This window comes from Dendropsophus ebraccatus, chromosome 4 (genome assembly GCF_027789765.1).
Source record: "Dendropsophus ebraccatus isolate aDenEbr1 chromosome 4, aDenEbr1.pat, whole genome shotgun sequence".
Classification (NCBI taxonomy): Eukaryota; Metazoa; Chordata; class Amphibia; order Anura; family Hylidae; genus Dendropsophus; species Dendropsophus ebraccatus.
The window spans coordinates 147,365,751-147,381,070 of NC_091457.1; the positions used below are offsets into that span (position 1 = coordinate 147,365,751).

The 15,320-nt window shown below is 45.8% G+C and overlaps 2 protein-coding genes and 1 long non-coding RNA gene across 6 annotated transcripts in view; 2 read left to right on the top strand and 1 right to left on the bottom strand.

The window, feature by feature from the left end:
- Positions 1-5,194, top strand: part of KIFAP3 (kinesin associated protein 3) — a 53,971-nt gene extending 48,777 nt beyond the window's left edge. For both annotated transcript variants that reach the window (XM_069967388.1, XM_069967389.1), the window contains exon 20: positions 4,562-5,194. In XM_069967388.1, the coding sequence (XP_069823489.1) occupies positions 4,562-4,667 (106 nt within the window). In that variant the 3' untranslated portion in view covers positions 4,668-5,194. The remainder of the gene's footprint in view (positions 1-4,561) is intronic.
- On the bottom strand, positions 1-13,136 carry LOC138788957 (uncharacterized). Its single transcript, XR_011362673.1, has 3 exons — positions 13,030-13,136; positions 8,979-9,097; positions 1-634 (listed from the first exon to the last, which is right to left on the bottom strand). It is a non-coding gene; the product is annotated as an uncharacterized lncRNA (long non-coding RNA).
- SCYL3 (SCY1 like pseudokinase 3) overlaps positions 13,119-15,320 on the top strand; it is a 25,344-nt gene continuing 23,142 nt past the window's right edge. Inside the window, exon 1 of one of the 3 annotated variants that reach the window (XM_069967390.1) lies at positions 13,119-13,580. In XM_069967390.1, the coding sequence (XP_069823491.1) occupies positions 13,416-13,580 (165 nt within the window). In that variant the 5' untranslated portion in view covers positions 13,119-13,415. Of the gene's footprint in view, positions 13,581-14,178; positions 14,360-14,410; positions 14,466-15,320 lie in introns of those variants that run through there. The other 2 variants (XM_069967391.1, XM_069967392.1) reach the window with 2 other exon arrangements.

The following is a 15,320-nucleotide window of genomic DNA, read 5'->3' on the forward strand; positions in this document are numbered from 1 at the left end:
TGTATTGTGTGCAAGCAAGTCTTGGTGAGTGCCGGGAAATATTGTGAATATATTGTGATTCAATCCATGGGCACCATGTGACGGAGTGCTGACATTCAGCTCCATGCATAATTGGGACATAGAATTATCTAACCACCTAATAGTCCCCCTTTAACTACACCCACAGAATTTTTTTCCCAGAATACCCCTTTAAAAGCTGTATAACGATATAACATCATATACACATGAGCTTTTCAGTACCTTTTCATACAGTATCCCATGTGCAGTGCTATAGGTGACCAATACCACTACCCTTATTTAACATGCATCGGGAGACAAAACACAAGATGTGAACGAGGTCTTATACTTTCTGCCAGTTTTCTAGAAACCTTTAGCTGATGTGCTCCCCGCAGACATCTCGTCTGTAGACCCCTCCCAGTATATAAACACACGGCAAGTTCAGCTGCCACTCCTGGAAGGTCACAGATCACCGCATCGGCCGGGGGTAATCCAAGAACCTTTAAGTGCCACAACATCTCAGATGAAATTCACTCTGACAGGGCTGGCAAGCCAGTGGGAAAAAGAAATATTTGTGCTTTTAGAAGTCCACATGCCGCTCCTGCCAGTATTACCGAGGCCTGGAAGTGATTTCAGCCTTTAAAAAAAAAAAAAAAAAAAAAATCATTACAAAAGTGCAGAGGTTTCGCTCACATATTAAAGGTTCTAAAAACTCGGGAGTACAGCGGGGGTTTAGTTTTAATTTGCTGCCCGTGTTCTTGTTAGCTCAGACCGACCCCGGCCCTTTAAGATAACAATAACAGTTTGTGTAGCAGTCGGGGTATGACTGCTGATTTGTGTGCTCAGGTCCTCCATGTGATTACTAGGCCGCCGCCTCTTGGGTTACACTGTTTATGTCACTTCTTAAGGAATTTGTGTGAAATGAGGCTGCGGCAGGTTTGATGTATGCAGATGGCTTTAGAATTAGTAATGGTCCTTGCTATTAAAGTCAAATAAAGGGATTTGTCAGTCGGTGAGTATACATTGCTAGAAGGGTATTAATGCAGTCCTCAAATCATCGTGGTATTTTTTTGTGTTTTCACATTACATTGGTGGGAATTTCTTTCTTGGGATAATCAGTATTGCCTAAAGGGGTACTACGAAGAAAAAAAAAAGTGTTCAAATCAACTGGTGCTCGAAGGCTATACAGATGCTGAAAACTCTGCTGCTGGAAGTGGTGGATTCTTTCCAGTGTGACACAGTGCTCTCTGCTGCCACCTCTGTCCATGTCAGGAACTGTCCAGAGCGGGAGAAGTTTATATAAGGATTTGCTGCTGCTCTGGACAGTTCCTGTCATAGACAGAGGTGGCAGCAGAGAGCACTGTGTCAGACTGGAAAGAATACACCACTCCCTGCAGGATATACAGCAGCTGATAAGTACTGGAAGGACTTGAGATTTTTAAATAGAAGTAAATTACAAATCTATATAACTTACTGACACCAGTTGATTTGAAAAAATGTTTTGTGTTTTTATTTTTCCCCCGCTGGCGTGCCCCTTTAATAAAAAAAAGTCCTTTGTCATACAGAAGTAGGTGAATACCTTATGGGCCAGTTCACGCTGAGCAAACACGGCGCAATTCCGCGACGGAGCTCTCCGCAGCGATCAGTGTCCTGCTTTGAGTGAATGGGAGAGCGCGCGCCTGTCCGCTGCCACCGCTCTCCACTCAGAGGATGGGTTCACACTGAGGAATTCTCGCGGATAAATTCTGCGGAATTCCGTCGGCTGTACGCGCGCACGGCCGCACGCCTTTCCGGCGGCTCCATAGACAACATTCTATGGGCCGGCTGATTCCGCATTCCGTCGAAAGAATTGACGTGTCAATTCTTTCGGCGGAATCCGCCCGTGCATAAAATGTTGTCTATGGCACAGGCGGAGAGGCACGCGGCCGTGAGCGTGTGCAGGTGAAGGAATTCCGCAGAATTTATCCGCGAGAATTCCTTAGTGTGAACCCACCCAAAGAATGAACATGTTAGTTCTGTGAGCGGAGAGCGGCGGCAGTAGACAGGCGCGCGCTCACCCATTCACTCAAAGCAGGACACTGAGCGTGGCGGGAATTGCGCCGTGTTTGCTCAGTGTGAAATGGCCCATACTCTAACAGCTAAAAGAAGCAAACTTGACCATTTCTGAATAATTCACACTGTTCTGCTGTGGTGTCTCCATTGGATAGCTCGGACTTACAGTTTAGAATCAGTAATGTACTGGTATTTATTTTTTTGTCTTGCTTTTTCTTTAAGTCAGTAGCCAAGAGCGCCATCTAGTGGATAAGGATTTCATTGTACATATAAGTCTACCTTGTCCATGACCTTATCAGCAGGTTCGTACATACTGCATCCACAGCACAATCTGTGATCCCAATGCTGCTCGTATTCTTTTCCTCCTCTGTGCCATTTTTCTGTATTTTGATGAAAAGCAAATATATTAATGTGCATAAGAAGGAGGGGACGTAGAGCCTGTCAGGTGGGGGGCTGAGGAACGCATATTTGCTTTTAATCAAAACACTAAGAAAGCTGAGGAGAAAAAGAAGATGACCGGTGCCGGGAGCAGGAACTCTGCAGCTATATATATAGGTATATATCAGCAGGGTCATAGGTACAAGCTACACGGCTTCTCAGATAAGTAGCATGGCCAAAAAACTTGTCCATTTGCTATTGTGCAACTATCATATTGGATTTTTAGATTTGCAAATACAACAAAATCACAGACAGGTCACAAAGAAGCTGCAATTGTACGTGACTTACATAGAAGCCTATGATGGTGAAGTCTTGTGTGACTAATGACCAAACCTGCTAATGGGCGTTTGGTATTGTGACGTTGTTGTCCTGTTTAAGGTCTTGTTCACACGTTCCATGTTTTGTGGATGTGCCATCGGTCGTTCCCCCTCCCTCCGCATGGCTTCATCTGTCAATATGAAACATGGAACGTGTGAATAAGGCCTAAGGCTGTGGTCACACGTTGCAGTTTCATTGCAGTGCTGTTACAGTATACTATAATTTTGGTGAAAGTGCTTTAGCGCCTCTACAGTACTGCGATGAAACTACAACACGTGTGACCAGCACCTATGTGGACCTTGAGTTAAAAATACCTCTTTAAAGGGGTAGTTCACAAAAAAAAATTCTTTTAAATCAACTGGTGCTAGAATGTGTCAGAAATGTGTAATTTACTTCTATGAAAACATCTCAAGTCTCCCAGTACTTATCAGCTGTTGTATGTCCTGCAGGAAGTGGTGTATTTTTTCCAGTCTGTAGAGCAGGAGAGGTTTTCTATAAGGATTTGCTACTGCTCTGGCAGCAGAGAGCTGGAAAGAATAGACCTCTGCATGACATACAGCAGCTGATAAGTACTAAAAGACTAAAGATTTTTTAAATAGAAGTCATTTACAAATCTCTGGCACTTTCTAGTACCAGTTGATTTTAAAAAATTTTTGTGAATAACCCCTTTAATCCCAGCGCATGTAGTTAACAAGCAATATAACTTAGGGCGACTCTGTACCCACAATCTGACCCCCCCCCCAAAAAAAAAAAATGCTTTTACGCTTTTAAGATAGCTGCTTTTAATCCATGATCTGTCCTGGGGTCCGTTCGGCAGGTGATGCAGTTATTGTCATAAAATACAACTTTTAAACTTGCAGCCCTGTGTCAAACTGGCGTGGCCAAGATTGTGTATGCATTAGGCTTTCACAACCTCTGTGTCCCTCCTCCCCACCCTCCTTATCATTAGGAATGCTCCAGGCATATTGTGTCCTATTCATCACCTGTGTCAGCCCGGCACATGGGCTGGATTGTTAAGGCACCTGTGCAAATGTTCACTACAGAGGAATAGGAAAAATCCTGCCAGAGGCATTCCTAATGATCAGGAGGGTGGGGAGGAGGGACCGAGAGGCGGTGCAAGGTTAGGGCACAGATACTCTAGGCCACGGCCATTTGACACAGGGCTGCAAGTTTAAAAGTTGTTTTTTAGGACAATAACTGCATCACCTGCCGAACGGACCCCAGGACAGATCATGGATTAAACTGGAAAGGGGTCGGCACTCCGATCTCAGGTGGTGCCAGGGTAGGAAATCGGACATCAAAAAGGAAAATCCCGGCACTCGCCAAATTCTGCAAAGTGATTTATTGGTGCATGTACAGACAGGCGGATAAAGGACGCGTTTCGGCGTGAAGCCTTTCTCAACAAGGCTTGTTGAGAAAGGCTTCACGCCGAAACGCGTCCTTTATCCGCCTGTCTGTACATGCACCAATAAATCACTTTGCAGAATTTGGCGAGTGCCGGGATTTTCCTTTTTGAGATCATGGATTAAAAGCAGCTATCCGAAGGTACAAGTGGTTTGGGGGGGTCAGATTGTGGGTTCAGAGTCACTTTAACACGCAACTTTGGATTGGATGGATTGGACAATCTTCCTACCAATCCTAATATTATACTTTATGTATTTTCATGCAATTGCAGCGAAGTTATGTGTTGCTGCTACTGTTTTTATTCTGTATATTTATGCAGATTGTGGTATATAATGTGTTTTTTCTGTTTTAGGATTGTTGATAATTACGGGCAATCTGCTGCCATCCCTGGGCGACCTACAACTGCATATGGCTACCGTCCAGATGAACCTTACTACTATGGAATTGGAGCCCGATAATCGCCGACCGCCCCAAACATCGACTAATAACCAGAATAAATTCCGGTCAGCTCCGGAGAAAAGCATGCTTCTAGTCTGTGTGTATGACAGTAGATGTGTGCAGCATCTCTGAGGACGTCGATGATGGAATGAGCCCCATGCCTTAAAGGGGTTATCCAGCACTACAAAAACATGGCCACTTTCTTGCAGAGACAGCTCTTGTCTCCAGTTTGGGTGGGGTTCTGTAACGCACTTCCATTGAAGTTAATGGAGTTTACCACAGATTACCACATCGGAGCTGGAGACAAGAGCAGTGCTGTCTCTGCAAGAAAGTGGCCATGTCTTTGTAGTGCTGGATAACCCCTTTAATAGTCCTGCACCTGTAATGGGAACAGACACAGATGGTTTGGTAGGAAGCGTACTGCGTTATTACATGTCCAAGTGTTATCCATTCCTTATTTATATTTAATTTAATAACCGTACAGCCGCATGTCCGCCATGATTTCAGTCCCGCCACCTAACACCTCAATAAACACTTGTTACATAAAGCCTCAGCCTCCTTTTTATTCTATACTATTTTTTTATAGTCTCTAATGGTAAAATGTTGTGTAGAAAAAGATGGCAGGTAATTTAAACGTCCATTGCTTAAAGGGAAACTATCAGCAGGTTAGATTCATCTACACTACTGATATCTCCCTATAGTGCATGGAACGCTGAGGATCATAGTCAGCTTCTTACTTTCATCCTTGGTGCCGTTTTCACAGTGTTAGGAATTTAATCTATATGTTAGTAGGTTGTTTTGGTGCACTTAAAGGAGAAGTTATGGAAAGTTAGACAAATTCCTAATTTATATTAATTACGGGAAATGCATATATTGTGCTATTTCCCTTAATTTAGTAGATCAGGGAAGCTTCAAATTCTCTCAAAAACCGTGACGTCACGAATCAGGTGTAATTCCTATGGACTGTCCAGCAGCACAATATGTAGATGTCTATGGCACTGCATTAAAATCTATGTAATGTAATGTGGTCTAATGCTTTATTGATGCAATACGTTTATGGAATAATTTGGGGAACAAGGACACTTGCTCCCCGAATGGAGGGCACCGAGCAGGGAGGGAAAGAGTTGCCGGTGCATCAACCTTCCCCCTCCCTCTTTGCTCGGTGCAGTGGGACAGATACACACTACTACTTCTCCCATCATCTGCTCATACTATGAGCAGATGATGGGGGAGTAGTATCAGGGAGATCACCAAGACCCCCCCCCCCCAGCTGACATCCCCCATCTCCAGGCTGGGAGATGGGGGATGTCGGCTGGGGGGGTCTTGGTGATGGGGATCTCCCCGGTACTACTCCCCCCATCATCTGCTCAGATGAAATGGTGTATTCTTTCCAGTCTGGAGAGAAGGAGAGGTTTTCTATGGAGATTTTGTTACTGCTTTGGACAGTTCCTGACATGGACAGAAGTGGCAGCATAGAGCACTGTGTCATACTGGAAAGAATCCACCACTTCCTGCAGGACATACAGCAGCTGATAAGTACTGGAAACATTTAGTTTTTTAATCGAAGTAAATTACAAATCTCTGGCACTTTTGGACCAGTTGATTTAAAAAATATATATATTTTGGTGAACTACCTCTTTAATGAAACTTACCTTCATCCTCAATGCCTTGTGCGCTATAGGGAGATATCAATTTCGATTCTTCTAATCTGCTGATTAGAAGATTTAGTTATCATGGGAAACACAGCACTTCCTGTGTTCTGACTGTTTTTTTCTCAGAGAGTCAGAAAACAGGAAGTCCCGTGTATCCCAGGCCATCTGAGCGCTCACAGAGAGAAGGCAGTCATGTGACTGATGGACACATTGAGCTGTGATTCTCTGTACTGGCAGGAATTACTGTCTTTAGTCTGTTTTTTTACAACTAGCACAAGTCAGAAAATCTGCCTTCAGGGGACTGGACCTGGATTTCTGGTAAGTACAGCTTTGTTTTACAGCATGATAACAACAAAAAAATAATAAATTTATATTGCAAACTTTCTTTAGATCACATCTACTGTTGATTTAGAGCTTGAAAGTTATAACGACAGGTACACTTTAATGGTGCGTTCACACCTACAGGATCTGCAGCTGATTTTCTGCAGCAGATTTCATTTAAATAACTGAACACAGCATCAAATCTGCTGCAGATCTGCTGCAGATCCTGTAGGTGTGAACGCACCCTAAGGCTACATTTTTGCAATCAGTTGTTGCAAATAGTACATGTGAATGCAGTTATAACAATTAGAATCCTTTGAACAAAATGTTTTTTTTCTGTTACATATTGGCTTTGGAATCATTTCTGGTCTTGTGTAGACCAGTGCTTTTCAGTTCTAGACCTCATGACCACCAACAGGTCATGTTTTAAGGTTTTCCTTAGTATTTCACAGGTGATATAGGTGATATAATTATACATCAGGTATTATTACAGGCAATATAATTATACTCATCAGGTATTATCACAGGTGATATTATTATACTGAGTGCATCCTGTATTATCACAGGTGATATAATTACACACAGTGTATATGGTATTATCACAGGTGATATAATTATACACAGTGTATATGGTATTATCACAGGTGATATAATTATACACAGTGCTTAAAGGGAACCAATCACACACAAATTGGGCATAAAGATAAGGAAACGTGCTGGTACATCAGCCAGCACGCTTCCTAACCATCCTCCTGTCCCCCCCCGTTCCATGAACATTCAGCCCGCAAAGTTAGTTTAATCGTGTCCCGCGTTCTATGCAAATTACCATACAAGTAGTCACGGTGGACGGGCGGCTGGTCAAGTAGTCACGGTGGGCGGGGGCTTCGTCAAGTAGTCACTGGGTCCTGGGCCGGCTCTGGCGCTGTAATCACGCCCCTCCGGGCATGTTGTAAAGCGGCGCCTGGTGACGTCACTCGGGGGGGGGGGGCGGCATTGCACGTCGGCCACGCCAACGGCTTTACTGAGCTGCGCATGCGCAGTGCAGTGGGTGAAGCCGCTGCTGTACTATGCTGCGCAAGCGTGCAATAACGCCACCCCCCCCCTCCCCCCCCCCCCGAGTGACGTCACAAGGCGCCACTTTACAACAAGCCCGGAGGGGCGTGATTACGGAGCCGGCCCAGGACCCAGTGACTACTTGACGAAGCCCCTGCCCACCGTGACTACTTGACCAGCCGCCCGCCCACCATGACTACGGGACGGGGGGGGGGGGGGGGGGGGGGTAGGGGGATGGTTAGGAAGCGTGCTGGCTAATGTACCAGCACGTTTCCTTAGCTCTATCGCCAATTTTTGTGTGATTGGTTCCCTTTAAGGTATTTTCACAGGTGATATTATAATAAGTGCATCGGGTATTATCACAGGTGATATAAATTTACTCGGTGCATCAGGTATTATCACAGGTGATATAATTATACACAGTGCATCAGGTATTATCACAGGTGATATAATTATACACAGTGCATCAGGTATCACAGGTGATAGAATTATACTCAGTGCATCAGGTATTATCACAGTGATATAATTATACTCAGTGCATCAGGTATTATCAAAGGTGATATAACTATACTCATAAGGTATTATCACAGGTGATATAATTATACATCAGGTGTTATCACAGGTGATATAATTATACATTAGGTGTTGTCACAGGTGATATAATTATACTTAGTGCATCAGGTATTATCACAGGTGATATAATTATACTCTGTGCATCAGGTATTATCACAGGTGATATTATTATACTCGACGCATCAGGTATTATCACAGGTGATATAATTATACTCGGTGCATCAGGTATTATCACAGGTGATAAAATTATACAAAGTGCATCAGGTATTATCACAGGTGATATAATTATACTCTGTGCATCAGGTATTATCACAAGTGATATAATTATACTCGACGCATCAGGTATTATCACAGGTGATATAATTATACTCGGTGCATCAGGTATTATCACAGTGATATAATTATACTCGGTGCATCAGGTTTTATCACAGGTGATATAATTATACTCGGTGCATCAGGTTTTATCACAGGTGATATAATTAAACTGAGTGCATCCTGTATTATCACAGGTGATATAATTATACACAATGCATCAGGTATTATCAAGGGTGATATAACTATACTCATAAGGTATTATCAAAGGTGATATAATTATACATCAGGTGTTATCACAGGTGATATAATTATACATTAGGTGTTGTCACAGGTGATATAATTATACTTAGTGCATCAGGTATTATCACAGGTGATCTAATTATACATCAGGTGTTATTACAGGTGATATAATTATACTTGGTGCATCAGGTGTTCTTCGTGTGGGATATCCTCAAAACATGACCTGTTGGTGGCCATGGGGACTGGAATAAGGAAGCACAGGTGTAGATGGACCAGGAAGAAGCGGCTTTTTCTCACTATCATTGAAAATGTTGGATGGACATTCTGGTTAGAGATTGTGAAAACACCAGGGGGCACCATATTGTGTAGAACAGTAATATATAGAATATATAAGTGGCAACTTGTTTAGGACTAAGCCATTGTGCAGCTCTGAAATGAAGCAAGATTTTAGGCATCTTGTTCTTGTCAGTTTGTCATATATTATGCTATTGTTTAGAATTAAAAAAAAAAATAAGAAAAAAAAAATGTTTAAAGTGTCACTGTCGTTAATTTTTTTTTTTTTGCAGAAATCAACAGTCCAGGCGATTTTAAGAAACTGCGTAATTTATTAAGCAAATATGCCATTATCTGCATTCAAAAAGACATTCCCCAGCCCCCCCCCCCCCCTCCTCTCTCTCTCTCTCTCTCTCTCTCTCATTCACTGCTCATTTTCAGGAAATCTCGACTCTTTTACATCAGTCGATCCTGTCTGTGCTATGGAGAGGGGAGGGGGGAGGAGGGAGATTAGTCACGAGCAGAGAACAAAGGATTACACAGTGGGAGCTGTGTGAAAGCTAGTAGTCCAGTGATGTAGCTGTAAATTAACTCTTTGTTGTCCTGTTTTGGTGCCTCATCTCCCTCCACCCCTCCCCTCTCCATAGACAATCATGAAGACAGGGGGGAGAGCTTCAAACTGCTTTTTCATGATAAAAATGCATTTTTCGGCTAGTAAACCCCAATACAAAGTTTCTTAAAATTGCCTGGACTATTGTTTTCTGCAAAAAATGACCGTGACGCTTTAGTGCTAAGGCTATGTTCACACAACTTATTTTTTTATGACAAGAATGATTGTTGTTTTTAATAAAACAATGTCCGTTCTTGTCATAGAAAAAATGTGTTGCATCGAAGTCAATACAAACAATGGCCGTTTTTACACAAGGTATCGAACAACAGCTGCTGTTCACTACGGCCCAGGAAATAATTGACATGTTCTGCATTCATTTCAATGCAACAACTGCTGTTGTGCGTACCTTGTGTGAACATAGGCTAAAAGTGAACACACATACTGTATATGGTACACTGTATACATGATATTATGCTACTTTTCCTAACGGTCAGTCAGAGCCGTCCTGGTCCCACTCTCCATGTGGAGATCTAAGGAGTATCTGATACTGCCCCATGTTAGAGATACCATCCACAAATACTGACAGTATACGGATGGAATCTGTATGCCTTGCATTGACTGCTATGTACGAGTCTGTTCTGGGAATGCAGACTATGGGGGAGATTTATCAAACATGGTGTAAAGTAAAACTGGCTCAGTTGCCCCTAGCAACCAATCAGATTCCACCTTTCATTCCTCACAGACTCTTTGGAAAATGAAAGGTGGAATCTGATTGGTTGCTAGGGGGAACTGAGCCAGTTTCACTTTACACTAATGCCCCATATAAATCACATAGCTCCCAACTGTCACTGTTTCCGCGGGACAGTCCCGTTTTCGGGGTGCTGTCCCGCGGTCATGGAACAGCACCCAGTGTCCCGCATTATATGTGGCCCCACCGAAAAAAACAATAAACCAGTAACTCACCTGTCCGCCGGTCCCAGGAGCTGCTCTCCCGGCAGAGCACGCACTCCCGTCATCCTTCGGGGCGGGCAGCGGGGTACAGACACTGACTGTACCGAAAGTGACCTGCTGCCTCTATCATGAATTACTTACGGCACAGTCAGTGTCGGTATACCCCGCTGCCCGCCCCGGAGGATGACGGGAGTGCGCGCTCTGCCAGGAGAGGAGCTGCTGGGAAAGGCGGACAGGTGAGTTACTGGTTTATTGTTTTTCTGGTCGGGCCACACAAATGGGAGGATTGGCTACTATGTGCGGCACCATATGGGGGATTGGCTACTATGTGGGGCACTATATGGGGGCATTGGCTACTATGTGGGGCACTGTATGGGGGATTGGCTTCTATGTGGGGCACTGTATGGGGGATTGGCTTCTATGTGGGACACTATATGGGGATTGGCTACTATGTGGGGCACTATATGGGGGCATTGGCTACTATGTGGGGCACTATATGGGGGGATTGGCTTCTATATGGGGCATTGGCTACTATGTGGGGCACTATATGGGGATTGGCTACTATGTGGGGCACTCTATGGGGGATTGGCTACTATGTGGGGCACTGTATGGGGGATTGGATACTATGGGGGCATTGGCTACTATGTGGGGCGCTATATGGGGGATTGGCTACTATGTGGGCACCATATGGGGGCATTGGCTACTATTTGGGGCACTATATGGGGGATTGGCTACTATGTGGGCACTATGGGGGCATTGGCTACTATATGGGGGCATTGGCTACTATGTGGGGCACTATATGGGGGCATTGGCTACTATGTGGGGCACTATATGGGGATTGGCTACTATGTGGGGCACTATATGGGGGATTGGCTACTATGTGGGGCACTATATGGGGGATTGGCTACTATGTGGGGCACTATATGGGGGCATTGGCTACTATGTGGGACTATATATGGGGGGATTGGCTTCTAGGTGGGGGACTATATGGGGGCATTGGCTACTATGTGGGGCACTATATAGGGGGATTGGCTACTATGTGGGGCACTATATGGAGGGATTGGCTACTATGTGGGGCACTATATGGAGGGATTGGCTACTATGTGGGGCACTATATGGGGATTGGCTACTATGTGGGGCACTATATGGGAGCATTGGCTACTATGTGGGGCACTATATGGGGCATTGGCTACTATGTGGGGCACTATATGGGGCATTGGCTACTATGTGGGGCACTATATAGGGCATTGGCTACTATGTGGGGCACTATATGGGGGCATTGGCCACTATGTGGGGCACTATATGGGGATTGGCTACTATGTGGGGCACTATATGGGGCATTGGCTACTATGTGGGGCACTATATGGGGGTTGGCTACTATGAGGGGCACTATATGGGGCATTGGATACTATGTGGGCACTATATGGGGGATTGGCTACTATGTGGGGCACTATATGGGGATTGGCTACTATGTGGGGCACTATATGGGGCATTGGATACTATGTGGGATACTATATGGGGGCATTGGATACTATGTGGGGATTGGATACTATGTGTAGCACTATTGGGGGGATTGGATACTATGTGGGGCACTATAATGGGGGATTGGATACTATAGGGCATTTTGGGGGGGATTGGATACTATATAGGGCACTATTCAGTCCGCAGCATGTGGTGACTGTAGGGGAGTGGCTATGGAGGGTTGCTATGGGGGCGTGGCTATGGAGGGTTGCTATGGGGGCGTGGCTATGGAGGGTTGCTATGGGGGCGTGGCTATGGAGGGTTGCTGTGGGGGCGTGGCTATGTGGACCGCGGCGCACATGTTGCTCTTTGCAAAAGTTGGGAGGTATGAAATTAATAGGTTCTAAATCTATACTGTCTGTAATTACGGATAGAAATATACGGCTGTGTGATCACAGCCCAAAAGTGCAGTATAAACAAAAGTTAGAGGGAGTCTTAAAATAATGGCAAAAAAAAGGTAAAAGTAATAAAGTAAAGCATAAAAAAAAAAAAAAAATACAGGGTGTCTGTAATTGGGAGTCAGCTATGTAGTGTAGAGCACTGGTATCAAACTCAGGCCCTGTTGCTGTTACAAAACTACAATTCCCATCATGCCTGGACAGCCAAAGCTAAAGCCTTGGCTATCCAGGCATGACGGGAATTGTAGTTTTGTAACAGCTGCTCTAGAGGATAAACGCTCTCAGTTGCCCATAGCAACCAATCACAGTGCAGCTTTTATTACATGTAGTGTTCGTTAAAAATGAAAGCTGCGCTCTGATTGGTTAATATGTTTTGTTTTTTTAGACAGGCTTCTTTCACAGTATATGAGTGAAGAGCAAAGAGTTTGGAAACTGATACAAGAGCGCCCTCTACTGTCCCAGCCATTGAACGTACACTGAACAGCAGCATAGCCGCCACGTTATGGTTGGCATGTAACGATCACTGCGCATGCGCACGATGATATTTGCTGCTCGGGGACCATAGCTGACCGAGCTGCCAATTATCAGGCTAGATCTCGTGGTGGGCGTGGCCTGCTGTGTGCTCGGCCGCTATTGGATTGCGGACGCTCCAGTCTGTTCCGGGTTAGGAGGCAGGGACGGACAGCGGCACGTCCGGGTATTACAGGTGACAGCGGCTCCGCTCCATGGCGCTATGACAGACGCTCCGTGCGGCACCACAAGCCGAGCTCCCCGTCACGGCTAACCCTTCTCTGCGGTGCCGCATACAGGTTCCCGCTGGCCGGGCTGAAGGCAGCCATCCCTGCATACGGCTGCAGGATTATGGGCTCAGAGAGCAGCTCCATGAGGGGATTCACTCTGCAGGACCCGCCATGGACTCATCCCTCCGGCCTCACCATCCACCCGGCCCAGCTGCAGGAGGGGCGCCCGGCCTCCGTGTTCGTGTACCAGCCGGACAACCAGGAGAAGGTGGACAAGGCGGCCAAGGTGAGATCAGCTGGCAGCCAATCACATGGCAGCGTTCTGCACTGGCAGCCAATCCCGATGCTGCTTTCTCTGAGCGTCCTGGCAGCCAGTCACAGCGCAGCACCGTTTTCTGTGACCTATCAACCAATCACAACACATCTTTAACCTGTCCTGAGAGATGGCAGCCAATCACAGCACAGCTTTCATTTCTTTAACTACCTTTGAAAATAGAAAGCTACATTCTGATTGGTTACCGTAGACAACTGTTATTTTTCATTAGATACAAGTATTAAATTGGGATATAAGTTAGTACCAGGGTAAATAAAGGGGGGGACTATGCCATCTTGTTGCTATGGGCAACGCCATTATGTTTCCTTGGTGATTCATCTCCAGTACTAGTGACAGGAGCAGCTTTAGATGTAACACTCCCTCTAACCCTGGCCGTGTACAGATACCTGTGGGAATTCATAAGGTTGCAAGATGTTATCTGCTCCTGATAACTGGTTTATTAGCATTGTAAATGAGGCATTGTGAGCAGGAGGTGGAACTAGTCAAATGTAAATGCTGAGGGGCCCCACCATGATGGGGGCCTATATAGATCCATATATACAGGAGTCAGATCCTTCCTGATATCGTCAAGATCAGACGGTCATGTGGGGGGGTTGCGTCCCCCCCAATAGGGGATAATAATAGGTTGTCTTGCACCTCATTGCCTGGTCCTTATCTTCTACCAGGAGATGCGTTGTTGCCAGGGGAGTCTATTCCCATTGAGAGCACAAGCACGCTCGGCTGATACCTTGGTAACGTCCCCTATTAGAGTCTTTTTATTAAAGTGCTGATCAGCAATTTTCACTGAAGATGAGAGCATTTTTCCATGTTCTGGAAGTACAGACTGGTATATAAAAGGTACCATGTGTCTCCTTGACCTAACAGTGTCAGCAGTTTGGAACGTGAATTGCAGCTGATGGATTCCCTTTAAAGGAGACTTGTCACCCCCCGTGCCGGGGTGACAGGCTCCTGATCCCCTTATATGTAGCTCATCCTGCTGCCGGTCCCGGGACGGAGATGTCCCAGTCAGGAGCCAGCGCACGCGCTGTGGAGATAGGTCCGGCGTCCATAGAGAATGAATGGAGCCGTGCGCGCGGCAGAGATGAGTCCGGCTCCATTCATTCTCTATGGACGCCGGACCCACAGCACGCGCGCCGGCTTCTGACCAGGATATCTCCATCCCGGGACCGGCTTCGGCAGCGGGACTTGGCAGGATGAGGTACGTATAAGGGGATCTAGCTGGGGGTCGGGAGCCTGTCACCCCGGCACGGGGGGTGACAGGTCCTTTTTAAGGCCATCTCACACATAACGGATCCGCTGCGGATCCCTGCCGTGTACACTCTATGGGCAGACAAACTCGCAGCAGGATGGACATCCCGCTCTGAGTATGTCAGCAGCCCGCCCCTTTAACCCCCTTCCGCCGTAGCGTATACTTCACCTGCTCCTTGCTTCGCTGATGTATGCGCTCTGGCAGCCGCGGGGCTTAAAGGGGCTGCTGCTGACATACTCACAGGGGGATGTCCATCCTGCTGCGAGTTTGTCTGCCCATAGAGTGTACAGGGCAGGGATCCGCAGTGGATCCGTTACGTGTGAAGGCACCCTTTAAGGGGTACTCCAACCTATAACAAATATCACCTGCTCACGGAATAGGGGATACCTATGTGACCATGGGGCACTGACTATTGGTTCCTCCCGAGAGAGGACCGGAGTCTC